This window comes from Sus scrofa, chromosome 12 (genome assembly GCF_054392235.1).
Source record: "Sus scrofa isolate SSC_HxYL_T2T_F1_AM1 chromosome 12, Sscrofa_HxYL_maternal_Yorkshire_Landrace_v2.0, whole genome shotgun sequence".
In the NCBI taxonomy this organism is placed as follows: Eukaryota; Metazoa; Chordata; class Mammalia; order Artiodactyla; family Suidae; genus Sus; species Sus scrofa.
In genome coordinates, this window is record NC_139394.1 from 21509813 (window position 1) to 21537277 (window position 27465).

The window sequence follows — 27465 nt, forward strand, 5'->3', positions numbered from 1 at the left end:
ATATTTGTGCCCCACTGCATCCCAGGAGTGAGACGATTGGAAGAAGATGATGGAGAGAGTGTGGCCACTGGAATCAGAGAGATCGGGATTTGAATGCTGGCTCCACCAGGCAAGAGCTCTGTGACCATGGACAACCTCTTGGAGGCTAGGTGTCCTCATCTGCAAACCCTGCAGCATTTTGTGAAGACTGAAGGAGATGATGCATATAAGGTGCTTAGCACAGTGGGCTCTCAGTGAGCAGGGGCCATTCTAACAATGTCATAATGTGTATCAGCTCAGGGCACAATCTTCCTACAGAGTAGGGGCTCCAAAGATGTTAGTTTTCTAGATGTTCTGTGAACATCAAATAACAGCAGAAATGGAGCCCAATGAAGAGAGTAGAATCGTCTCTATTGGGCAAAGGGAAATTGAACTGGATGGCCCCTTAAGTCCTCTCTGATCTCAGCTTCCAGGACTCCCTACCAAAGAGTCTCGTCTTTCTCATATAGTCTTTACTGAGTATGAGGTGGATGAGCCACAGGCTTTTCCTCATCTAGGAGAAAAAGGCACAGAAGTGTCCCCAACTCTGGAGACAAGGGCACAGTTGTCACTCCAACTCAACATCCTACGAAGAAGTGCCATTGTTGGCAAGATAATGGGACAATCACCTTGAAGCTCTGCCTTAACCAACCAGCGCGATTGGTGATGAGTCCTGACTTAGCAAGAAGCCAGAGTAAAACATTTTATGAGGGAAAGGACTCATGGGAGGTGGCTCAATAGCTTGGAAAAATTGGTAAAGAGAGTCAAAGGGGGTAACGCCATGCCACACCCACCGCTGACAGAGTATAAAGGCCCGGTGAGGACCAGCTCACACCAGAGAAAAGGAATCAGGCTTTGAAACATCTTCCAGCTCTGCTCCCTCCAGCATCATGCCTTACAACTGCCTGCCCAACCTGAGCTGCCGCTCCAGCTCTTCCTCCAGGCCCTGCGTGCCCTCCAGCTGCCAGGGTATCACCCTACCCGGAGCCTGCAACATCCCCGCCACTGTGAGCAGCGGCAACTGGTTCTGCGAGGGCGCCTTCAATGGCAACGAGAAGGAGACCATGCAGTTTCTGAACGACCGGCTGGCCAGCTACCTGGAGAAGGTGCGCCAGCTGGAGTGGGACAACGCGGAGCTGGAGAGGCAGATCCAGGAGCGGTCTCAGCAGCAGGAGCCCCTGGTGTGTCCCAACTACCAGTCCTACTTCCGGACCATCGAGGAGCTCCAGCAGAAGGTGAGGGGTGGGCACCTACTGCCAGTTGATGAACTCTTTATCCAGATTGGACCTACCCACTTCTGAATGGATTTAAGACCATTCAGTGCTGAAGATGATAAAGATGTAGATTTCATTGGCTTATGTAGGATGCATCAAGCTGTCTTAGGAAATCTATGTGGACATCCCTACAAGGGGTTGGGTAAGAGTGGGGAGACTGAGGAGAGGGTAAGGCATTAGAGCCAAATCATTGTGAGCAATCTAACAGGCTTCTTACCTAGAACCAGATTATCTGATGCTTTTTAGTCCTATTCTGATATCCTGGTCTTGTTTTCTGAGCTTGCAGCATTAAAAACAAAATAGGGAGTTCCCACTGTGGTGCAGTGGAAACGAATCCGACTAGGAACCATAAGGTTGCGAGTTCGAACCCTGTCCTTGCTCAGTGGGTTAAGGATCTGGTGTTGCTGTGAGCTGTGGTGTAGGTCGCAGGCACGGCTTGGATCCCATGTTGCTGTGGCTGTGGTGTAGGCCAGCAGCTGCATCCTTGATTCAACCCCTAGCCTGGGAACCTCCATATGCTGCAGGTGCGGCCCTAAAAAGCACCCCCCCCAAAAAAAAACCCATGATAATATGCACCTGAAGTATTTCTTGGAGCTAGAGATTTCTTGAGCAAATCCTCACATGTTCAAAGCTGTGATGAATTTTGTCTCTAACAAAGTAAAAGAACAAATGACTGCAGACACATGTGCTGTGGGTCAGAGCAGGCATGGATTCACGTGAGAATTTAGGGCCAGAAATATAGGAATACAAGTGAGAGTCAGCACAGAGTCAGCACAAAAGCGGGACTTAGTACCTTGTGGAGGTCAGGGAGGGCTTCTCAGAAGAGGCAAGTCTGAGGGTCTGAAGGATGAGCAGGTGTTTATATTCAAGTGCACAAGCCCCTGGTTCTCTGAGAGAACGGACCGTCCACCCTTCAGTAGTCCTGGCAAAGTGAACGTCAGAAAGGGGCTGTGGGGAGTTCCCGTCGTGGCTCAGTAGGTAACGAACCTGACTAGTATCTGTGAGGATGAGGGTTCGATCCCTGGCCTCGATCAGTGGATTAAGGATCCCACGTTGCTGTGAGCTGTGGTGTAGGTCGCAGACATGGCTCGGATCCTGCTGTTGCTGTGGCTGTGGTGTAGGATGGGAGCTATAGCTCCCATTCGACCCCTAGGCTGGGAACCTCCATATGGTGCATGTGTGGCCCTAAATAGACAAAAAGACAGGAAAAGGGTGTGTGTGGGGGGCTGTGGGACTTGAAGATCATGCAGTTGTCTCCCCACATTAGTGAGAATGAGGTGGCGCTGGAGCGCAGGATAAAGTCCTGAGTCAGTCTCTTTCCTTCTGGAGCTCACAGCCTATCCCAGGCATTCCAGGTAGAGGTAGAAGCTTTGTACAAAAGCCTTGTCCAGGGCAATAGGAGCAGAGCATGAAGAGAGGTCAGCAGGGCTGGAATAAAGGAATGTGAGGGTAAGTAACCAACTTGTCTTGATTTGCTTGGGATTTTTCTGGGTTTCGTGTCCCAGGACCCGCTAAGCAAACAGGGATGTTGACTTGGTACCCAGCGTGTTCAGTTCCTGCCAAGAAAAGACAAATTCATGACCAAGAGCACATTTCTTCTTGACTGTTTTAGTTTTGAAATGATCGGTTCTATTAATTAATCCTCCCTTTATCCCCAAACTGAAAAATCGAGAAGACTCAAAGCTATTTGGAAGAAAACAGTGTTTCAATTTAAGTTAGAAGGCTTGCTTGCTTGCTTGCTTTCTTTCTTTCTTTCTTTCTTGGAGGAGAGTTGACTTACAATGTTGTATAAGTTTCACAGCAAAGTGAATCAGTCATACATAAAAATGCAGCCATTATTTTTCCCCATATAGACTATTACAAACTATTGAATAGGTTTTCCTGAGCTACACAGTAAGTTCTCATTAATCATCTGTTTTATACAGTAGTGTGTATGTGTTATTCCCACCCTCCCAGTTCTTCCCTCCCCCTAATGGTTTCACCTATGGAAACTATCAAATTGGTTTGGAAATCTGTGAGTTTGTTTCTGTTTTTTAAATAAGTTCTTATGTATCATTTTATTAGATACCATATATACGTGATCTCAAATATTTGTCTTTGTCTCACCTACTTCACTTAGTATGCTAATCTCTAGATCCACCCATGCTCCTGCAAAAGGCATTGTTTCATTATTTTTTATGGCTGAGTAATATTCCACTGTATACATGCATTTCTTCCTTTAACTCATGTCACAATTAATCCTGTCCCCAGATCCTGAGTGGCAAGTCTGAGAACGCCAGGCTGGTGGTGCAGATTGACAATGCCAAGCTGGCTGCCGATGACTTCAGGACCAAGTAAGTTTTTTCTAATGATCAGAGCAATCTAGTAATGGACAGGCTGGATTGCAAAGGGATGAACTCTGTTCTGGGAGCGAGCAAGAAGCAGCTGTGTGCCGTGATAGGGAGAGGATTCTTAGATTGAGTTAGTTCAGTTAAATGTCAGTCTCCTCCCTGAAAGCAAGAATTCTGCATTTTAAGTTTAGTTTCAAGGAGCCCAAGAAACTATCCATTCTTTCCACATTTCAACTTCATGTCTGGACCAGTCTTAAAAGTGAATTTCACATTGCTCTCTTCGTACAGTTTAGTCATTATCAGCCCATCGGAAAGAAGTTAAAGGACAAAAATCGGAGGCAAAATCCATTTCAGGGAATCAATTGATTTTTCTAGATATATCCATTACAGTCATAAAAATTCTCCGCATTTTTATGGGGCTTTACAGTTCACAATGTAATTTTATGTATGTCATTTCTTCACCTTCAGGCCAACCTGATGTCACGTGAGTTTGGCTCCTATTTTACAAATGAGGAAATCAAGGCTCTGAGAGATTCAGGAGCTTTGTGCACAGTCCTAATGATAGGGCTGAATCTCATTGCCTTCTAATTCAGTGCTTCTCTCATGATACCAATTTGCTTCTCAGGGTGGTTGGAAAAGATGGCAAGACAATCTGTAGCAGGCTAATGACATTCACCACCTCGCCTAAGAAGGGGAGAAGACAGGGCTTGGCTGTGAGCAGCCTGTGAGGAATCTCAGAACAAATGCAATTAAAGTTCAATTAAACCTTAGAGGTCCTGTTGCGCCTCAGTGGTAATGAACCCAACCAATGTCCATGAGGATGCTGGTTCAACCCCTGGCCTCGCTCAGTGGCTTAAGGATCTGCATTGCCGTGAGCCCTGGTGTAGGTCTCAGATGTGGCTCCGATCTGGCTTTGCTATGGCTGTGGCTGCGGTCGGCAGCTGCAACGCCTATTGGACCCTTAGCCTGGGAACTTCTGTAGGCTGTAGCTGCAGCCCTCAAAAGACAAAACAACAACAACCACAACAAAAACTCTATGGGGTACACCACACAAACCACCATTGTGGGTCTCAGGAAAGAAATGGATGTTTTCACTCTGCCCAGTGGTATGTTTTTCCTCATCAAAAAACTTTAAAACATTCCAAATACTTCAAAGGATAATGAATCTGACCAGGTTAGCCAAGTGAAGCCCAGGAAAAAGGTTTTCCTCTTTAACCGCCTTTGACCTTTGGCTATGCACGCAGGTACCAGACGGAGCTGGGCTTGCGGCAGCTGGTGGAGTCAGACATCAACAGCCTGCGAAGGACCCTGGACGAGCTGACCCTGTGCAAGGCTGACCTGGAGGCCCAGGTGGAGTCCCTGAAGGAGGAGCTGCTCTGCCTCAAGCAGAACCACGAGCAGGTAAGGGAGTCCCAGCCCCAAATCTCTCAATATTGAGAGTCTCTAACTCCTCCGAGCAGGATAATGTAGGTCTTTGCTAGGCATCCTGGAGCTAACGGTCTTTTGCTGATTGCTCAAAACACCCTTGGAAGATTGTTGGGGAAGCTCACCTCTTTTACCTAAAAGAGTATGGTCAGCTACCCTGTTTCTATTTGCGGCCAGGGCTTTAGAATACTTCTTGGTGTTTGATAAGATCTATTGTCTTCTGAGTAGGTGTCACATTAACAACTAAGATTGGAAGGAGGTAATATGTGTCACCCAGATATTAGAACCCAAGCTGGATAAACAAGCAGATGGATGGGTGAATGGGTGGATGAATAGATGGATGGATGGATGGATGGATGGATGGATGGATGGAGCCATGCATGTATGGATATGGAAAATGGGAGAAACAAAGGCCCTGAAATAATGGTTGATTCAGGACTCAGGGTCAAATACAATACTAGGCTATTCTCAAATATTAGATGTTTGGATGAAGAGGAAACAACTCCTCATGGACCGTGTGTGATGGTGAAAAGAGAGGAAGTAAATGGGATGAATTAAATCTAGTTTCTCTATATTTAAGTAGCAACAATTCTAACCCAGTTATCATGCCAGGTTTATCACTGAGCCAAGGGAAAATAGAAAGAAATGATAGAATCTTAGATCGGGAAAAATATTAGCAATGAATTAATTAAGCGGCCTCATGACGAGGCGAGATTCAGACTGGAAGTCTGAATCAAGTAACTTAGCTGAGTTTTGTATAAACTGGGCTTTCATTCACGTTTCCTAAATTCTAACTCGATCTTCTTCCTATCACATTTGGCTTTCTCAGAGAATTTATGCATACAATTTGTTTTGTGGGTTGATTCCTTCTCCTTCCTCCACCAGGAAGTCAACTCCCTCCGGAGCCAGCTCGGGGACCGCCTCAACATCGAGGTGGACGCCGCTCCCACCGTCGACCTGAACAGCGTGCTCAGCGAGACCAGGAGCCAGTACGAGGCTCTGGTGGAGACCAACCGCAGGGACGTGGAGGAATGGTTCGCCAGGCAGGTGGGCATCCCGGCCCCGGCCACTCGGGCCCCTGGGCGCCTCCCTTGGGGCCCCGCAGGCAGGGTCTGATCTCGTCTCCTGCCCTCTGGCCTTTCAGACCGAGGAGCTGAACAAGCAGGTGGTGTCCAGCTCGGAGCAGCTGCAGTCCTACCAGGCGGAGATCATCGAGCTGAGACGCACGGTCAACGCCCTGGAGGTGGAGCTGCAGGCCCAGCACAACCTGGTGGGTGTGGGGGAGGCTCCTGGGGAGGAGGGGAGCTGGGGGGGGGGTCAGGGTCCCCGGGAGGCCCTTGGGCTGTCCTGTGCTCAGCTCGTGGGGCTCGTGGCCTCCTGGGACCGCGTGCAGAAGCCCTTGGGGGAGCAGGCGTGTGACCCCGGCCCCCTTGCCGCCGCAGAGGGACTCTCTGGAGAACACGCTGACGGAGACGGAGGCCCGCTACAGCTCGCAGCTGGCCCAGGTGCAGGGCCTGATCGGCAACGTGGAGGCTCAGCTGGCGGAGATCCGGGCTGACCTGGAGCGTCAGAACCAGGAGTACCAGGTGCTGCTGGACGTGCGGGCCCGGCTGGAGTGTGAGATCAACACGTACCGGGGGCTGCTGGAGAGCGAGGACTGCAAGTGAGTATCCAGAACGTGGCACCTCTGTCAGGCCTGTGCATAGTTCTATGAAAGGACAAAGAGGGAGTTCCCGTTGTGGCTCAGTGGTAAGGAACCTGACTAGTATCCATGAGGAGGCGGGTTCGATCCCTGGCTTCAGTCAGTGGGTTGAGTATCTGGCATTGTCATCAGCTGTGACGTAGGTCCCAGATGTGGCTCAGATCGGGTGTTGCTGTGGCTGTGGTGTAGGCCGATTTGACCCCAATTTGAACTTCCACATGCCATGGATGCAGCCCTAAAAAGCAAAAACAAACAAACAAAAAGGACAAAGATGAACTGTTTCCTCCACTGGTCAGCTTTTGGAGGCGGATGGGTAAATAGAAATTTGCACCTTCCGCAAAAGGGAAAACAAAACTACCATCGCCGTCACGTGTCCTTGGACGGTGCTTTTGGATATAACCCACACTTCAAATCCATTGTTTCTTTGGTCCTTGTTGGGATCACCCAAGGCAGGCAGAACAGGGATCCGTCCAACCGTTTTAGAGATCAGCATTTGACTATCACAAAAGGCGATGGCTCAAAAACGCGTAGGGTCTAGGACTTGTCAGAGAAGATATTTTCACGAAGACAGTCTTTGAAATGGGTATAACCAGTCTGTCTTACAGGTGAGGAGGCTGGGGCTTGGGGGGATGAAAGAACTCCCCCAGGGCTCCAGGCTCCCAGAGCGAGGGCCGGGCTTCCACCCCGTGTCTTCTTTGCTCTTTTCCTCCACTGTCTCTGAGCTCTGTGGGAGTGAGCGGAGTAAGATGCAGCTTCCTAAGATGCCAGAGAATGGCTTTGGCTCATTCCAGGTCTCCTTGGGGTCAAGCCCCTCCTTTATTTATTTTTTATTATCCCTCTTGGGCTGATGAGCTACTAATTCTGTGTCCCAGGCTGCCCAGCAACCCCTGCGCCACGACCAACGCACAGCCTATTGGGCACTGCGTCAGCAGTTCCTGCACCCCTTGTGGCCCTCGCACCTGCTTCAAGTCCTGTAACACCTTTGGGTGCTAGATGGCTGGCGCCCGCAGGAGGATTGTGCAAAGACGAAAGACCGGTGAGGGACCAGCCCTGCTCTCTGTCCGCCATCAGGCTGTAGACCCCACTCCAGGCATCCCCATAACTCATGGTCTGCAAGGAGAATGTCCAGGCTCACCTGATCTTCTTCTTTCGACGCCGCTCTCTTGTAGTTATCCCGTGACCTGATGGTCTGACATGTTTGGGCTGGGAACGCATGCGGTTGTGTGATTCTTTCTGTTGCTTCGACCTGTCTGGTAGCTCTCCAAATCCCTTTATAAATCGCCTAATAAATATTCCTCTTGCAAAGCAGTGACGATTCTCATTTGTATTCATTCCATTCCAAGTGGTCACTCTAAGTGTATGTGCTTCTTATAAAGCCACTTGAAAGCAAAGGAGGACTGTCGAGTTTAATCCTTTTCTGAAAAGTCGTCATCACCATTAATTAATGTTCATTAAGCACGACGAGTCCCAGCAGGACCGTGGGCCAGCCGGGGACCTGTGGGACCACGGAGGCAAGAGGCCTCATCTGAATATGATAAGCACATGCATTAGGGGGCCTTACTCAGTAAAACACAACGGTCAACCTTTTAAAAACTTTCCACCATATGATATCACTTATGTGTGGAATCTAAAATCCGGCACAGATAATCCTGTCTACAAAACAGAGAGAGATCACGGCCAAGGAGAGAAGACTTGTGATTTCAGGGCGGGGGGGATGGATGGGCTATTTGGGTCGGGGGTTGGATGCAAACTGTTCTATTTGGAATGGATGGGCAATGGGATCTTACTGTACAGCACAGGGAACTGTGTGTGATTGGGTCACTTTGCTGAACAACAGAAATTGAAGAAACATCAACTATACTTTAATTCAATCAACTATAATTTAATCAACTATACTTTAATTTAAAAAATAGATGAAAAAAATTCCACCTTTTCTTTTCCAAGTGCCTACAAGAAGTTCAGGAGCTAACATTTATTCAACACGAGCCAAGCACCAGGAACTGCATGGCTGACTTCTTCTCTTGCTTACAAAGTAATTAGAAACATTAGGGGGGAACCCAGAGTTCATTCTCTGAATATCGGTTACATGAGAGGTGGGAGTATGAGAGAACAAAACTGATTTTAAATAAGCATCCTTTGGGAGTTTGCTTGTGGCACCGTGGGTTAAGGATCCCAGCATTGTCGCTGCAGTGGCCTGGGTTGCTGCTGTGGCACAGGTTCGATCCGTGGCCCAGGAACAGCCCCCCCGCCCAAAAAAAAAAACCCCAACACGCATCCTTTGAAATTGTCACCTGGGACAGGTGATGCTATTGGTACTCCAGACATCTCTAACTCTCTTCTTGGGCAATCCTGAAGATCTCCTAATAGTAAGAGGAGCCATCTCTGGTATTTGAGTAGTACTCTACAGATTTTTAAAGTGTTCCTCTTCTCATTTGAATTTTTTTAATCTACTGGGACTAAATTTGGATTTAAGGATCCTGCCCTCCAAAGTTCTTTAGAATCAAACTAGGATGTTGAGTCTTGGCCAATGCTAAAAGTGACAGCTACGCTGATGCCCGACTCCTACCAGTGCCCACTGATGTCTGGCCAGCCGTGTGTGTTGGGGTCTGCGCAGGGCCACTGTCCCCGTCTTTGGCTGCACTACTCGTTGTTCTCCCTTTGACATGAAGCTGACACTGCCTCCCCTGGCTTTGACCATGCCCGCTCCAGCGTTGGTCTTAACGTCTTCTTCTCATGCTCCTGTTCTTTGAATGTTTGCTCTGCCATTGTTGATGTTGAAGCTCCCTTCTTAGACCTCGGGCATGAGACCCTGAAAGATAACTGACTGGCCCTCCATGCTGCCCTCAGAATGTCCCAGACCCCACTGGAGCTCAGCCTCTCTTCCTTCAGCGTGAGTTCATGCTCAGGAGCCACCTTCCTGCCTCGTACACATGCCCTTGTGCAGCCTAGCCCGTCAGTTTCCATTTGTGCTGGTACCACTGCCCACCCACAGTTACCTGCAGCTGTCTTTATCAGGGATGGGTGCCTCCTCAATGTGCCTCCGAAAGGCGGTGTTCTATGCCTTGTGGGCCAGGGTCAAGTTTCTCAACACAGTGAAGACACTTTGTTCTTGTTGTGCTTGTAGAAAGCATCAAAGGAAGGCTTGTTTCTGTGTCAATGGGAGAAACGGGTCCTGGGGAGGTCAGCCTGAGTCCTTGTCTCCGCCACAGTGCTTTCTTTGGTGCAGAAGAGAAAAGAAAGGCAGGGAGATCACATTTTCTAAGGACAAAGCTGAACTGCTTTCTGAGCTATCTGGGTAGGGCTCAGTGTCACTACTCATTTCATATGCTGGGCAAGACTCATGGCTCTGAAGTCTGGTGCCAGAGGTCTATGATTTGCTACCCAGTGTAAAAAGGCAATGATGCCATTTCTTTCTTTCTTTCTTTCTTTCTTTTTTTTTTTTTTTTTGCAATTTCTTGGGCTGCTCCTGTGGCATATGGAGGTTCCCAGGCTAGGGGTCCAATCGGAGCTGTAGCCTCTGGCCTGTGCCAGAGCCACAGCAAGGTGGGATCTGAGCTGTGTCTGCAACCTACACCATAGCTCATGGCCACGCCAGATCCTTAACTCACTGAGCAAGGCCAGGGATCGAACCCGCAAGCTCATGGTTCTTAGTTGGATTCGTTAACCACTGAGCCACGACGGGAACTCCAATGATGCTATTTCTTATTTTAAATGACCAGTTATGAAATATTCCAAACAAATAAAAGAACAAAAAAGCAGATGTCTATAGGGAGTTCCCGTTGTGCAGGGCAAGTCCATTCTAAGAGTGTGGCTCAGTGCTGTGATCCTAATACCCGATCTTGGATGTGGGATGACCGTCCCTTGGCAGAACTTTTCCCCAAGGATTGTCCGTCTTGGTAGTCTCATTACCAGAAGCTCAGACCCACACATCAGCAAATTCATGAGCTCCAGGCCTTTTGATCCCATAGGAAGCTTGGTTTCCCTGCATCACTTCTGAATAGCTCACCTTTGGAATTGGCAAAGTCAGCAGTGAGTGCCAGAAAGATGTGAGTGCCAGTCATGACAGAGGCTTCATTTCCTGAATAACAAGCCTCCGTGCAATTTAGTGGTTATATTGGGAGAGGAGACGTACCTGGGTCCTTTTATATTTCTTTACTTCTTTAGAAGACTTGTAAAGAATTCCCTTTTGGAGATTTTAGTGTAAACATTTTATTTCTTTTTCTTTTGCAGAAGCAATACATACATGTTCCAAAATATTGGGGGAGAATAAACAGTGGGGGAGGAAAAAAAATCATATTCATAATCTTACATTTTAAAGCATCTGGTGTCATCATTGCTGTGTGGTTCTTTTTCTCTCTCAATTGTCCTCATTGTTAAAATCAGATTTTCAATTTTGTTAAGACTCTATTTGTGTACTGTGCTTGGGGTAAGTATGTAGCTCTTGAGTAGGGTCACTATCCTCTGAACAGCTGGGGTCTACATTCCTCCAACTGATGGGATATAATTGTATCTAAGTTACTCCAAACCATTGGGACAGGATCGTGTCATCAATACAGAAAAACCAGTTTAAATCAGGGAGACAGCAAGGAACTTTCATATGGCTGAATTCTGTCATGACTTCCACATTCACCCTTCATTCTTCTTCAACGGAGCATACCTACAGATAACAAGATTTTGGGTTTTTTGGGTTTTTTTTTGTTTGTTTTCCTCCCTGCCTTTGATTTCTGCCCTGAGGTAGCAGGAGATCAGATTGGTTATGAAATTACTCAACATGTCTGCAATATGGCGATGGGGGTGGGAATACAACAGGGATCAGCAGATTTGGGTTCTAACTATGTGACCTCAAATAAGCCATTTCTCTCTTCTGAGCTTCAGTTTCCCTATCTGTAAAATGAGAAGGTTTGGTAAGATGATCACTAAGACCCCTGACACCACCAGCTTTAAGATTTTCCCTCTCTTTTAACTATTTTGGCATGTGGGATCTACCTTCGGAGGTAGAAGGAAGGAAAGAGCCAGAAGCAAAGCCATCTGGTCTTGGGTCTGCATTTGTAGCTGAGAGGCTGGACTCTGCTCTGAGCATCTTTCTCTGAGTTTGGCTCTGTCCTCTGCCAGGACAACAGCAAGGAGCCTCTTCCCTCCCTGGTCAATGTATCTCGGCACACAGCTAAGTTCTTTCCTCACCATCTCTCTTGAGGTTCAAATAAATCTCATTTTATGCCTTGTGACAAAACAGAAGTAGAGTTATAGGCATGGGCAGTTCCCAGTGCTTATGCTTCTTGGGTAATTGGTGCTAAATCACCCACCATTATGAATCATCAAATCCAAACAAGCTTGACATCTTTAAACTGCTTAACATACATTCTAATTATTGTAAAAAGTCCATATTGGTAAGGCCAAAGCTCACAAGCTCTATAATCAGGTGTACAAACAGATGGTGGCAGCACTTTTCTAATTGAAGAACATCCCAACTCTGGATGTTAAAGTCTCATTTTACCAAAGCTCAGAGTGGGAGTTACTTTAACAAGGTGGGTGCCATACATGGTAGACATTTCTGTGTGACCTTGGAAGGGTCTTGGGAACTTGCTGGTCAACATATCCAAGTCCCTCTCTGTGGTCTGATCTTAGGAGGCCCTTTGCTGCCCTTGACAGCTTTGACTTTCACCCTTGCTTTGAGGCTCTCTCCTCTCTGGATTTCTGTGATGCCATGAACTGGCTCTCTCCATTTTCTCTCCTCATTTCTCCATTTCTGTGTGATTCTTTCCATCTCCTGTTCTCTGGTTGGGAAAGTCCCCAACTCTTGGCCTTCAGGCACTTGTTGGTCTTCTCTTTGTAGACTCTCCCTTGGCTCTTGCTCCACCTTTCACATCTACACCAGGCTCATACCTGCCATTATCATCCCTGTCATGAATTGTGTTCTGGCAACTCCAAGGACCTGCTAAAGACTTCCTGTATAGATTCCGTCACTCCTTCCAAACAGTTCATCAGCAATAAAGTGCATCACTCTTCTCCTTAGACGCTTCAATCCTCCTCATTTCCTTCCTTCCTTCCTTCCTTCCTTCCTTCCTTCCTTCCTTCCTTCCTTCCTTCCTTCCTTCCTCCCATCCTTCTTCCTTCCCTTCCTTTCTCTCTCTCTTTCACGGAAGTTAGTTGACATATAATATTATGTTAGTTTCAGGTGCACAACATAGTAATCTAACAATCAAATACCTTGTGAAATGATCACCACAATAAGTCCGTTAACCATCTGTCGCCATATGGAGCCATTACAGTGTGGTTAAATATATTCCCCTTGCAGTACATCACTTCCTCCTAACTTAGTTATTTTATAACTGGAAGTCTGTATCTCAATTCCTTTCACTTATTGTGCCCAACTCCCCAGCCCCCTCCTCCTATGGCAACTACCAGTTTTCTCTCCATATCTATGACTGTTTCTGTTTTGTCAATTTGTTTTCTCTTTTAGATTCCACATATAAGTGAAATCATGCGGTATTTGTCTTACTCTGTCTGACTTATTTCACTGAGCATAACAGCCTCTAGGTCTATCCAATTTTCACCAAAGGTCTATTTTCATGCTATGGCTGAGTAATATTTCATTTCATGTCTTTCACATCTTCTTTATCTGCTCATCTATTGATGGGACATCCATATCTTGGATGTTGTATTTAATGATGCAACGAACATAACGGTGCATATATATTTTCTTTGTAATGTTTTTTCCCCCCTTTGGGTAAATACCCAGAAGTGGAGTTGCTGGGTTTTGTGGTAGTTCTATTTTTACTTTTGAGACATCTCAAGATTCTTTTCAATAGTGACTATACCAATTTACTAACAGTGCACAAATATTCTCTTTTATCCACATCCTTGCCAACACTTATTTGTTGTCTTTTTGATGACAGCCATCCTGTCAGGAGTGAGGTGATATCTCATTGTAATTTTGCTTTGCATTTCCCTCATGAATAGTGACGTTGAGCATCTTTTTATATGCCTGTTGGCAATCTGTACATCTTTGGAGAAATGCACATTCAGGTCTTCTATTCATTTTTAAATTGGATTTTTTTGGATATTAGTTGTAAGATTTATTCATATAATTTGGATATTAACCCCTTATCCAATGTATAATTTGCAAATATTTTCTCCCATTCATTAGGTTGCCTTTTCATTTTGATTTTTTTTTTCTGTGCAAAAGGTTTTTAGTTTTGTGTAGTCCCATTTATTTATTTTTGCTTTTGTTTCCCTTGCCTGAGGAGACATATCCAAAAAAATACTACTAAAGTCAAGTCAAAGAGTGTACTGCCTGTGTTTTCTGCTAGGAATTTTACAGTTTATGATCATACATTTAAGTCTTTATTCCATTCTGAGTTTATTTTTGTATGTGGTGTAATAAAAGGTCCAGTTTCACTCTTTTGCATGTAGTTGTCCAGTTTTCCCAGCACTGTTTATTTAAGTGGATATCTTTTCTACATTGTATATTCTGTCTCCTTTGTCAAAGATTAATTGAACATGTAAGTGTGGGTTTATTTTTGGGCTTTCTATTCTGTCCCGTTGAGTTATATTTTTGTTTTTGTGCCAGTGCTGTACTGTTTTGATTTCTATGTTTGTATTATAATTTGATATCAAGGGGCATAATACCTCCAGCTTTGTTCTTTCTCCAGTTTTTTTGGCTCTCAAGGTCTTTTGTGGCTCTATGAAAATTTTAGGATTATTTGTTCTAGTTTTGTGAAAAATACTGTTTGTATTTTGATAGGAATGGCATTGATTTATTAATTTGGGTAGTATGGACATTTTAACAATATTAATTCTTCCAGTCCAGTATAGCTTTCCGTTTATTTGTGTTGTCTTCAGTTTCTTTTATCAGTGTCTTATAGTTTTCAGAGTACAGTTCTTTCACTTCTTTGATTAGATTAATTATTGGATATTTTATTATTTTTGATGTAGTTATAAATGGTATTGTTTTCTTAATTTCTCTTTCTGATAGGTCATTATTAGTGTGTAGAAACAGTACAGATTTATGCATATTAATTTTGTATCCTTCAACTTTACTGAATTAATTTATTAGTTCATATATTTACATATATATTTTGGTGGTATCTTCAGGGTTTTCTATATATAGCGCCATGTTATTGGCAAATTATGACTTTTTTTTGGCACACCCATGGCATATGGACGTTCCTGCAGCAGGGATCAAACCTGTTGCACAACAGTGACCCAGGCCACTGCAGCAGAAATGCCAGATCCTTAACTCACTGCACCACAAGAAAACTCCCAAACTGTGACAATTTTACCCCTTCCTTTCCCATTTGGATTTCTTTTATTTTCTTATCTAATTGCTGTGACTAAGAGAGATGGCTTGTCCGAAGAAGTTAGGAAAGGAGGTAATTCGTTAATTTAAGCAGCCTGGTATGAAGGAAGGAAGAGATCTGTGTTGGAATCATGGCTTCACAACACAGTAACCTGACGCTCCTCTGTGCTTCCATTTGCCCATCTGTAAAATGGGAATTCTATCATGTATCTAAAAGGGTCCTGGTGAGATGTACATGAGATCATGTTTGTAAAGAGTGTCTAGCATGGCCTTGGGTTGTACAGGTGCTCAATAAGTGTGAGCACCTTCTGACCACAACCCTGGTCCTATCTTCCATTCCTTGCAGTGCCCTATACGAACTCTGATCCTAGTGACATCTGTTATTTTGTTGATGGCCATCATTATAGATACGGATGATGCTCATCATATCAGGAAATGTGGCCACTGTTTTAATGGTCCCAGGAGGAATCCATTCCTCTGAGGACTACGAGTTTGGAATTTGACATTTGGAAATCTGACCTAGCAAATGATACATGGGCAAAGGTTATGTTTTTCCACCTCAGCAAGAGGAGCCAGAGGCTTGCCAAGGAGTCAGAGCTGCCAGGCCAGGAAGTGAAGAAGTAATCGTGTCCCTGGACCCACCACACCCCACTAATGAAGGTCAGGGCTTTCATGAGTCCACCTCTTTGAAGCCACACCATGAAGCTCTTCACTGATGCACAGCATGGAAGCGGAGTTCTGAGTTAGCAAGAAGCCCGAGTAAAGTCTTTTATGAGATGAGGGACTCTTTTGAGGAAACATAGCAAACCAAGGGGAAGGGCTTCTGACCATCAAATGAGTAAGAAAAAAAAAGGGCAGTCTTCAAGGTCCACACCCTCTGTGGAAGGGGTATAAATGCTGCCCAGAAGAAGGAGACCCACAGCCCTGTGGCTTGGAGAACTTGAACTCTGTCTTCAGCTGGGTACTTCAATTTCTCCAGCATCATGCCTTACAACTGCCTGCCCAACCTGAGCTGCCGCTCCAGCTCCTCCTCTAGGCCCTGCGTGCCCTCCAGCTGCCAGGGTATCACCCTACCCGGAGCCTGCAACATCCCTGCCACTGTGAGCAGCGGCAACTGGTTCTGCGAGGGCGCCTTCAATGGCAACGAGAAGGAGACCATGCAGTTTCTGAACGACCGGCTGGCCAGCTACCTGGAGAAGGTGCGCCAGCTGGAGCGGGACAACGCGGAGCTGGAGAGGCAGATCCAGGAGCGGTCTCAGCAGCAGGAGCCCCTGGTGTGTCCCAACTACCAGTCCTACTTCCGGACCATCGAGGAGCTCCAGCAGAAGGTGAGCCTCCAGCAGGAAGCTGTAGGGAGGGAATCTGAACTAGGATTAAGAAACTATATAAACTCTTGGTGTGATTGAAACCCAGGGGTTGAAGTCTTGCTTTTCTATTCTGTTTCCTTGAGGGCCCAATCCAGGACTGTTAGGTCTGAATATTTGCATAGTGCTAGTCTCTGCAGAGGTGGCTGCACTTTACATACCTACACTGTAATTAAATGCTGCCTCTGAAGGCTTCCGAGCATTTGCCAAGACTTCTGAATGATTACCCTGAGGTGAGAAAAAAGGCTTTACCATAGAAGGAAGCTGAGAAAGTGGAACTTTCTTTCTCCCTCATTTGGGTTTTTGACTGCCCTGACCTCTCCTGGCTGTGTTCCTCTGGGTATTTAGTTATCCTGACCTCATCGTCTTGACTTAGAGGCCTCTGGGCTTCCCTGTTCACAAATGTCTAATGAGGGCGTTAAAAAGGTTGGCTAAAATCGGCAAGAGTGGAAACTATCTAGAAGGACAGAGCGCCAAGCCATCCTCAATGGCCGGGATGGCGTGGCACTGTCCCTGACTCAGCCCCCTCCAATCTCTAGGATTTCCCCTACTGTATGGGAAATTTCTTATGGGCAGGATTAGTGCTTATCCATTTTTGTATCTTCAGCTCCTGCAACTATGTCAGACATATAGGAGGTTTTTAAAGAGAAAAACCACTTATTTTTTTTATTGGTTTCTCCGTATTGCTTATTAGGAAAGAAAAGGAAAAATTATGTGTCTGTTGATACTTCTCTTGCACGTGCCCATGTTCTTTTATTTCGCCCCACGTTTGGTTTCTTAAATGTTTATTGAGCAGCTATTGCATGTGGACAGCATTGAATAATCTTATATAAGATTCCCTGTGACTCCTCATTCTGTTCCTTCCATGTAAGTGGATTAGTAGGGATTGTTGTTGGCTAACAGACAACCAAGCTCCTTCTAGAGCATTTTGGGTCTTCTAGATCCTGTGCAGCAAGTCTGAGAATGCCAGGCTGGTGGTGCAGATCGACAACGCCAAGCTGGCTTCTGATGACTTCAGGACCAAGTGAGTGGGCAAGGGGGCTGTTGTCTTCCCTCTCTCCTCTCCCTCCTCTTAACCTGTCCTATGTACCAAGAAACATTGACCAAGTTTCCCTGGACAGTTTCCCCAAGATCCACAGAGCCACTGCTCACCAGAGCTCAGAGGCTCCTTCTCTAGAGTCAGATTCCTTGCCCGCATTTCCTCTGTAGCGGATGTCTCCCCATCCCATCCAATGTAGAAGTCATGGCCCCTGATGCTCCATGGTGCACAGAATCCAATCAGGAGAATGGGGGACGTGCATTCCTTTTGGAAATCTCATGGTATATAGGCTCTTATCCCATGACACCCACTGGCTCCTCATCTATTAAAAAATAATTACTAATGCTTTTTCCATCAGGAGCTATGGCTCCATGTTGAAAACCTAAATGAACAAGATGGCTGTAAAACCCACAAGTCCCAACTCCCACTCATCTGACAAATCAAACCAAACCAAGCCAGAGTCAGGGTCAGGCCTGCCCCTGATGCTCCCGTATCACAGGTATGAGACGGAGCTGGGCTTGCGGCAGCTGGTGGAGTCAGACCTGAACGGCCTGCGCAGGATCCTGGACGAGCTGACCCTGTGCAAGGCTGACCTGGAGGCCCAGGTGGAGTCCCTGAAGGAGGAGCTGCTCTGCCTCAAGCAGAACCACGAGCAGGTGAACTTCCCCACAGAGCGACAGGCTCAAACGCGCCAAGGCCTGTTTCCAACTGCCACGGGGTATGGGAGAGGCTCAACTGGTGGAGAAATCTATTCTCCAAACAAAAAGGGATTTGTAGAGAATGAGTAATCTACAAATCCGTGAGAGGAGGCGAGGGGTTTTCTGCCGGCGGCAGGAATGAAAGTGAAGGAAGCTGGCCAGCGCGGGAATGGGGAAAGGTCAACTGCCAGGCAGCATCCACAGCCTCTTCCGTGCCCAGGTTGGAGCACACAGAGCTGCAGGGATCTTTCACCCCAATTTTTCATTTTAGTAACTGCAGAGGGCCACGTTGCGAGAGCCAGAGCGTTGAGCTGGAAACACAACCCAGCTTTCCTCTCTCGTGCTCCAGAGCGCTTTCTGCTATTCAGTGTTGCCTGAAGGAAACAGTGAAAAGCCCTCACGTTGTTGCTTGATTAATTGCACGATAAAGAAGATTGATATTCTGTGCAAACCTTAAATCCCAGAACAATGGAAAGGGTGAGGAGCGTTCACAGTAACTGAGGACTTACTATGTGCCCCACTCTGTGCTAAGTGCTTTAGAAGCCCAGAAGTAGTTCTCCTTTTATGGAAGAAGCGCTTGAGGATTTTAGAAGCTTCTAGAAGCTTTCTAGTCAGGGGTAGACATGCAGCCCAATTCAAATCTGTCTGACATCCACTGAAGCCCAAGCTCGAAGGTATGTTGGCTCTGTGAAGAGATTAGCTGTGAAATGAACAGAAAGTTACTTCTTTTAGCAAATGCTAAACTAGGGAAATCAATAAATCCACGGTTAGGTTCATTCTAGCGCAGGATGGCAGATTTGGAAGTAAGCATTCTTTGCTTCCTCTTTAGCTGGACTCTAACCTTTGCATTAGCCATGGTTAAGAATCAAATCAGAGGCTCCATGGCATACTAGAAAGAACGCCAGCCTGGGTGTTTGGGCTCCAAGGTTTAAATCATGGTTCATCACATCTCAGCTCTGAGTCCAAACTCCTGTTCTTCTCTAAATGAGGAGTGGTATACTGAGTGCAAGGGTGGGAAAAGGCCACGGACATGAAAGCACTCTGCAAAGGGGAATACACAGGCTAGTCACTGAATCCAGAACCCAGTTAAATGGGAGGATCAGAGGGAATGGAGCTTTGAAAAAGCTGAGGCATGGTCAAAAGTTGACCTGCACTCTTTCAGAGAAGAGCATCAGGATCCTTTGTGAGACTCTGAATTGTCCCCTTCCTCCATCAGGAAGTCAACTCCCTGCGGAGCCAGCTCGGGGACCGCCTCAACATCGAGGTGGACGCCGCTCCCACCGTCGACCTGAACAGCGTGCTCAGCGAGACCAGGAGCCAGTACGAGGCCCTGGTGGAGACCAACCGCAGGGACGTGGAGGAATGGTTCGCCAGGCAGGTGGGCATCCCGGGCCCCGGCCACTCGGGCCCCTGGGCGCCTCCCTTGGGGCCCCGCAGGCAGGGTCTGATCCCGTCTCCTCCCCTCTGGCCTTTCAGACCGAGGAGCTGAACAAGCAGGTGGTGTCCAGCTCGGAACAGCTGCAGTCCTACCAGGCGGAGATCATCGAGCTGAGACGCACGGTCAACGCCCTGGAGGTGGAGCTGCAGGCCCAGCACAACCTGGTGGGTGTGGGGGAGGCTCCTGGGGAGGAGGGGAGCTGGGGGGGGGGGGTCAGGGTCCCCGGGAGGCCCTTGGGCTGTCCTGTGCTCAGCTCGTGGGGCTCGTGGCCTCCTGGGACTGCGTGCAGAAGCCCTTGGGGGAGCAGGCGTGTGACCCCGGCCCCCTTGCCGCCGCAGAGGGACTCTCTGGAGAACACGCTGACGGAGACGGAGGCCCGCTACAGCTCGCAGCTGGCCCAGGTGCAGGGCCTGATCGGCAACGTGGAGGCTCAGCTGGCGGAGATCCGGGCTGACCTGGAGCGTCAGAACCAGGAGTACCAGGTGCTGCTGGACGTGCGGGCCCGGCTGGAGTGTGAGATCAACACGTACCGGGGGCTGCTGGAGAGCGAGGACTGCAAGTGAGTGTGAAACTAGTGCTCTTCCCCTTGGGGGTTCCCAAGGGTGCCAGGAGGAAGAAAGATCTTGATGAAAATGAAAGCATAGTTTTAAGCTTTTGGTTGGAGCCAGACAGAGGAAGTACAATATATATATATATATTTACTTTTTAAAAAATTAATGTATAGATGATTTACAATATGGTGCCAATTTCTGTACAGAAAAGAGACTCAGTATATATATATATATATATATGCATTTTAAAAAAAATATTCATTTCCATCACGGTCATTCCAGGAGGCTGGATGTAGGTCCCTGTGCTCTACAGTAGGACCTTATTACACTAAGTGTGTCCAGCATCCTCCTGTCTGCTCAGCTCACTTCCCTATAATTTGCTCTAATGTTTGTCTGTCTGCAGGCTCCCGTGCAACCCATGTGCTACCACCAATGCCTATGAAAAGACCGTCGGGCCCTGCGTCTCCAATCCTTGTGTCTCACGTACTTGGTGTGGGCCTTGCAACACCCTTGTGCGCTAGAGGCCCCCGTGTCAGTGGGAGGACAAGGGCTCCAAAGTCACAGCTCAGCTCTACTTCATTCAAATGTCCCCAGTAGTGACTGCTCTTCGGCCAGCACCAGCTTCCACTCAATTCCGCAGCTTGACCTTTTAGCACAAGAGCCTGCAAAATCCACCCTCCCGGCTGGCTGTCTTCTGAGTCACACAGAGAAATCTACAACAACAGGATCAAGTAATATCTATTATCACAATGACACATTTGCATAATGTATCAGGCTTCAGCACATACTTATCCAAATGTGAATTCTAAATAATTACACTAAGTGTAATAGAGCTGATTGGGCAAGTTAGACTGAACATAATTGGAAGAAATCTTCCTTGTCTCTTTTGGTCTTTGGAGATGCAATAAAGATCTTTGTTAACCTCCCAATAAACTTATTCTGACGCAGAAACGGTGTTTGTCCTTTTCCTTCATTAATTTCAAAATTTGGCACAAGCGATCCCACTGACAAAACAAGAAACAAACTCATGGACATGGAGAATAGACTTGTGGTTGCAAAGGGGAGAGGGGAAGGAGTGGGATGGGTGGGGAATTCGAGGTTGCTAAGATGCCAACCATTCCACTAAGAATGGATAAGCAATGAGGTCCTACCGCACAGCACAGGGAACTCTATCCAATCTCTTGGGTTAGAACTTGATGGATATACACACACATGACTGGGTCCATACACTGTAGAGGAGAAATTGACCCAACACTGTAAATCAACTACACTTTTTTGTGTGTGTATGTTTTTTAGGGCTGTACCCGCGGCATATGGAGGTTCCCAGGCTAGGGGTCTCATCGGAGCTGTAGCCACCAGCCTATGCCAGAGCCACAGCAACACGGGATCCGAGCAGAGTCTGCGACCTACACCACAGCTCACAGCAACACCAGATCCTTAACCCACTGATCGAGGCCAGGGATCGAACCCACAACCTCATGGTTCCTAGTCGGATTTGTTAACCGCTGAGCCACGATGGGAACTCCTTAACTATTTTAATAAAAATAAAATTTAGAAGTTCCCGTTGTGGCACGGTGGTTAACGAATCTGACAAGGAACAATGAGGTTGCGGGTTCGATCCCTGGCCTCGCTCAGTGGGTTAAGGATCTGGCGTTGCTGTGAGCTGTGGTGTAGGTCGCAGATGTGGCTCGGATCTAGTGTGGCTGTGGCTCTGGCGTAGGCCGGCAGCTACAGCTCTGATTCGACCCCTAGCCTGGGAACCTCCATATGCCACAGGAGAGGCCCTAGAAAAGGCAAAAAGACCAAAAAAATAAAAAATAAAATAAATAAAAAAATTTTAAAAAATTGGGTGTCTTATATAAATAAAAAATAATCAGGTCCTTCCCTAGGGAGTCATCACTCCAAGAGAGAGTCTGCGGCTACCCTCAAAGATACCACCCATCTATCGACATGGGTTTCATGTTTGGGAGGAAGACGGAAGGATAGACGTGACAAATGCACCCTTTTCTGAAGCTCTTTAGAAGGGCTATGTGAAGGAACCACAGAAAGGGGATGACTTCAGGAGGAAGTGGATCTTGAGAAAAAGGCTGTGTGTCCTGGCCACATGAAAACACTGGAACCCAGAAAGAACTGGGAAAAATATCTCAGCCAACAATTATCATCCTCCGCTTACATCTCAGTATATTGGATAGTTTTTTTTTTTTTTTTTCTTTCATAGTCATCGAAATCAACTAATGACTCTTTTTGTGCCTAAAAGTCTCCTAATTCTTCAGATACGCAGAAATGTACTCAGATCCAGACCTTCAAGTCAGTGTATTACAAATCCTCAAACCAAAATGTTCAAAAAGACTCATTTTCAATCACATTCCTCTCATCAAAATGTTTTTCATGTTGATGTTTTCTTTCATGTGGTTTAATCATGATATTTTGAGAGGGTGAAACTCAGCAGGACCCTATGGGGCTTTCCTGGGGACAGAACCCTCCCCCCACCCCCATGTCCCCTGCCTCTTATTTGTTGAAAAGCTTTAGGCTTCTGAGTCTTCCCCAAGTTCCAAAGGGTGAATTTAATCAGAGAAGTGAGAAAATGCAGAAACAAAGGAAAGCAGGCAAACAAGACAAAAAATAATAATAGCTTGCTCATAGCTTAGCCATAAAACAAAGTCAAGGATTTTTAGTTCCTCCTCAAGGGCTACAGGTAATATTCTAAGCTATATACTGGAGTTATTTTGTAGCTATTCAAAACACTGACCAGGGAGTTCCCCTTGTGCCTCAGCGGTTAACAAACCCGACTAGTATCCAAGAGGATGCGGGTTCAACCTCTGGCCACGCTCAGTGGGTTAAGGATCTGGTGTTGCCATGAGCTGTGGTGTAGGTCGCAGGCGAGGCTCAGATCCCGCATTGCTGTGGCTGTGGTGTTGGCCGGCGGCTACAGCTCGGATTCAACCCCTCGCCTGGGAACCTCCAAACGCCGTGGGTGCGGCCCTAAAAAGACAAAGGCAAAGAAAGAAAGAAAACCCTGACCAGGTAGAAGTTAACTGCATGCTGACCATCAGCATGTAGATCCTGGGCTGGTGGGAGAGAGAAGGTTGATGATTGAGATTCCAGAAGCATCACCCTGTTACCCGACCATCATCCAGTCAGAGAATTGCGCACGAGCTGATCAGGCACCCTGTAACCCACACCTCTAACCTTTAAAAACTTTCCACTGAGGGAGTTCCCACTGTGTCTCAGTGGGTTAAGACTCTGACATTGTGTCCGTGAGGATGGGGGTTTGATCCCCCCGGGCCTCACTCAGTGGGTTAAGGATCTGGTGTTGCTCAATCCGCAGCACAGGTTGCAGATGCATCTCAGATCCAGTGGTGCTGGGGCTGTGGCGCAGACTAAGACTTTCAGCTCTGAGTTGACCCCTAGCCCGGGAAATTTCGTATGCCGCAGGTATGGCCGTAAGAAGAAAAACAAACAACAGAACGCCCCCCCCCCCCCAAAAAAAAACCCTTTACTGAAAGCCAACTGGGAGTTCAGGTCTTTCGAGCACTAGCTGGCTGTTCTCGTAGCTTGGCACCCTGAAATAAACATTACCACAACCCAGTGTCAGTAGATGGGTTTTACTGCATGTGGGTGGGTGGATGCAAGTCTGGTTCAGTAACAAGGGCAAATGTTTATGGCCACTTAGTATGAAAAACAATTATAATTTTAAAAGTTTTTATCACAGCTTACGTGTTCCTTGAAAAATTTTTGTTAGTAATATGTAGTGTATGTTTTATCACATGCATCACACTTTACAGCTGTAGTATAGACACGTATCATATGCATGAATAGGAGTTCCCTGGCGACCTAGTGGTTAAGGAGATGTGGCTTGGGTTTGATCCCTGGCCCAGGAATTTCTGCATTCCGTGGGTGCAGCAAAAAAACAAACAAACAAACAAACAAAAAACATAAAAATAAGCAGGAGTTCCCGTCGTGGCGCAATGGTTAATGAATCCAACTAGGAACCATGAGGTTGCAGGTTCGATCCCTGGCACCACTCAGTGGGTTAAGGATCCGGCATTGCTGTGAGCTGTGGTGTAGGTTGCAGACGAGCCTTGGATCTTGCGTTGCTGTGGCTCTGGTGTAGGTCGGTGGCTACAGCTCTGACTCGACCCCTAGCCTGGGAACCTCCACATGCTGTGGATGCGGCCCTAGAAAAGGCAAAAAAAAAAAAAAAAAGTAAGCGGAAGTTCCCATTGTGGCTCAGTGGGTTAAGGATCCAACGTTGTCTCTATGAATATGTGGGCTTGATCCCTGGCCTGGCACAGTGGATTAAGCATCCTACATTGCTGTGGGTCATAGGTTTCAGATACGGCCCAGATCTGGTGATGTTGTGGCTGTGGCATAGCCTTGCAGCTGCAGCTATGACTTGACCCCTGGCCTGGGAATTTCCATATGCTGTGGGTGCAGTTTAAAAAAAAAAAAAAGTAAGTGTATAGGCCGTGAACATGCAAAACTTTTCTGATGGGGGTATAAGATGAAATGCTGTGATACCCAGTGGATGAGTGAGCCCTGTACCCTCTGCATATAGACTGGAACATAGCATTTCAACATGACAAAGTTGTGGGTGGAAACTCTTTGGAACACCACATGAGTGATTTAAGATAAAAGTAAGACAGTTTTGTTTGTTTGTTTCTCTTTGGCCACCCAGAAGCATATGGAGTTTCCAGGCCAAGGATCAGATTGGAGCCTCAGTTATACTTAAGCTGCAGCTGCAGCAACACCAGATCCTTAACCCACTGTGCAGGGCTGGGAATCGAACCTGTGTTCCAGCGCTGCAGAGATGCCACTGATTCCATTGTGCCACAGCGGGAGCTCAAGACAGTTTTGTTTTGATCAAAAAGATTCTCCCTTTTCATCACGAGGGACTAGCATGAGACTTATCCATGTACACTTTCTCAGACGTGTGAATTCACCCACGGCATCTACATTGTGTGAAGGTGTGTGTAGAACCATTTGGTGCAAGCCCTGGTTCTCTCACCCAGGGTTGTTCTGGGCTCTCAGTAGCAAGGGGATGGGAGCTAAAGGGATGGATTTGATTGATGCTGATAGTGAAAGAGCATTTAGGAGTTCCCGTCATGCCATAGCCGTTAACGAATCTGACTGGCATCCATGAAGATGCAGGTTTGCTCCCTGGCCTTGCTCAGTGGGTTAAGGATCCCGCATTGCCGTGAGCTGTGGTGTCGGTCGCAGATGCGGCTTGGATCCTGCATTGCTGTGGCTGTGGTACAGGCCGACAGCTATAACTCTGACTCTACCAAGCTAAAAGCACCCTCACTGATTGCCGCAATCAGAATTTTCAGACCGGAAGGATCGAGGACCTAGAGAACAGACCTGTGGTTGCCAGGGGGGAGGAGGAGGAATTGGGACGGAAGGGGAGTTTGGGGCTGGTAGATGCAAACTATTCCATGTAGAATGGATGGGCAATGAGGTCCTGCTGTCCAGCACAGGGAACTATATCCAATCTCTTGGGGTTAGAACATGATGGAAGATACTATGAGAAAAAGAATGCATATATAGGTCTGACTGGGTCAGTATGCTGTACAGCAGATATTGACACAACCCTGTAAATCACTCTACTCCAATAAACATTTTTTTAAAAAAAGTAAAGCCCAGATCTAACGCCAAAGTCATAGTCATTTTTTTTTTTTTTGTCTTTTTGCCATTTCTTGGGTTGCTCTCACGGCATATGGAGGTTCCCAGGCTAGGGGTCCAATTGGAGCTGTAGCTGCCGGCCTACACCAGAGCCACAGCAACTCGGGATCCAAGCCGCGTCTGCAACCTACATCACAGCTCACGGCAATGCTGGATCCTTAACCCACTGAGCAAGGCCAGGGATCGAACCTGCAATCTCATGGTTCCTAGTCGGATTTGTTAACCACTGAGCCACAACAGGAACTCCAAAGTCATAGTCATTTTTAACATCAAAGTCGCAGTCATTTTATTTAGTGACTCATGGGAGCTGGTTTTTACCTACCATCTGTTTTTTTTTACACAGGGAAGCAACAAGAGTTTATGAAAGACCTGAATAAAGCTGAACATGGTCATATTTAATTTCACCAATAATTTCATACCTACACATTCAGACTTTGTCATTGGTTGTTTGTGGATCCAGGCTGGCTGCTGACCAGAGAGGAAAGTGTGCAGGGATACTGATTATCAGCAATCTGGACACTGGCGGACAGAGCTGTGTGTGGTCCGCCATCTAGCAGCTAATGGGGAGAGGGGGTCACCCCAGGAAGTACAGGCTCAGGCTGTGTAGCGTGCAGGTCCATACCACCAGGGAGACGAAGCCTGAGAAGGCAGAGAAGGGTGTGCTCTGGGCTGGGGAGAGAGAATCAGTGGGAAGGCTTCAAGTCTGCTCTTTTTTTTTTTTTTTTTTTGGTTTATTTTATTTTATTTATTTATTTATTTATTTTTTTATTTTCCCACTGTACAGCAAGGGGGTCAGGTTATCCTTACATGTATACATTACAATTACAGTTTTTCCCCCACCCTTTCTTCTGTTGCAACATGAGCAAGTCTGCTCTTGATAAATTCCTAAGGAAATTCATTCTCCAAGGCAACGTACCCTTGAACTGAAATGCAGAAACGCAGGTGGGCTGGTGGGAGGATGTGGGGAAGTAGCCAGAATCTTGCAACTGAGATATGGTGAGCTCTGTGCTGATGGGACTGGCTCCTAGGATTGACGTTTGGAGGTCATGGATTTTAGAAAAAAGAATATTTGTTTCATCACTATGGGCTTAACTGATAGGGTTTGCCTTCCTACTCTGAGGATGGTCCTGAGAGAGAGAAAGGGAGAGAGGGAGAGGAAGAGGGAGAGGGAGAGAGAGAGAGAAAGAAGGAGGAAGTGGTGGAAAGGGAGGCTGGGGGAAGAAAAGAAGAGAGAGAAAGAAGGAGAAGGAGAAGAAGAAGAAAGATGAAGAAGCAGGAGGAGGAGGGGACAGAGAAGGAGGGGAGGGGGAGAGAAGGAAGAAGGGAAGGAGGAGGAAGAGGAAGGAAAGGAGGAAGGAAGGGAGGAAAAAAGAAAGAAGCAAAGGGCCAGCCGACCCTACTGACTACTGCAATTATCCTAGCCCTCCCAGTGCACATCACTACTTGGCCTTTGTGGCCATGTTTCTGCCACTGCCTTGGCTTTATCTCCCAATTCCAGTTTCAGGTTTGCCCCTTAGATTTAATGGTAGATCCGGCTTTTCTGGTCCTCCCCTTTGGTGCCCCCCAGAGCACCATCCGTTCCCATCCTGGAGCTCGTCCTGCTCTTGGCCTCTCACCCAGGTCTACCGTAATCTACGTGTACCAT

At 46.9% G+C, this 27465-nt stretch overlaps 2 protein-coding genes across 2 annotated transcripts; both read left to right on the plus strand.

Moving 5' to 3' along the window:
• Positions 1–860: 860 nt before the first annotated feature.
• On the plus strand, positions 861–8057 carry LOC100516036 (keratin, type I cuticular Ha3-II). The gene is made up of 7 exons (XM_005653901.4): positions 861–1253; positions 3543–3625; positions 4867–5023; positions 5933–6094; positions 6192–6317; positions 6490–6710; positions 7622–8057. Exons 1-7 carry the CDS (start codon positions 909–911, stop codon positions 7740–7742), a joined length of 1215 nt encoding a protein of 404 aa, XP_005653958.2. The 5' UTR covers positions 861–908; the 3' UTR covers positions 7743–8057.
• Positions 8058–15967: 7910 nt separating this feature from the next.
• LOC100623387 (keratin, type I microfibrillar, 47.6 kDa) lies at positions 15968–21089 on the plus strand. Its single transcript, XM_003358045.4, has 7 exons — positions 15968–16376; positions 17354–17436; positions 17951–18107; positions 19366–19527; positions 19626–19751; positions 19926–20146; positions 20542–21089. Exons 1-7 carry the CDS (start codon positions 16032–16034, stop codon positions 20657–20659), a joined length of 1212 nt encoding a protein of 403 aa, XP_003358093.3. The 5' UTR covers positions 15968–16031; the 3' UTR covers positions 20660–21089.
• Positions 21090–27465: the final 6376 nt, after the last annotated feature.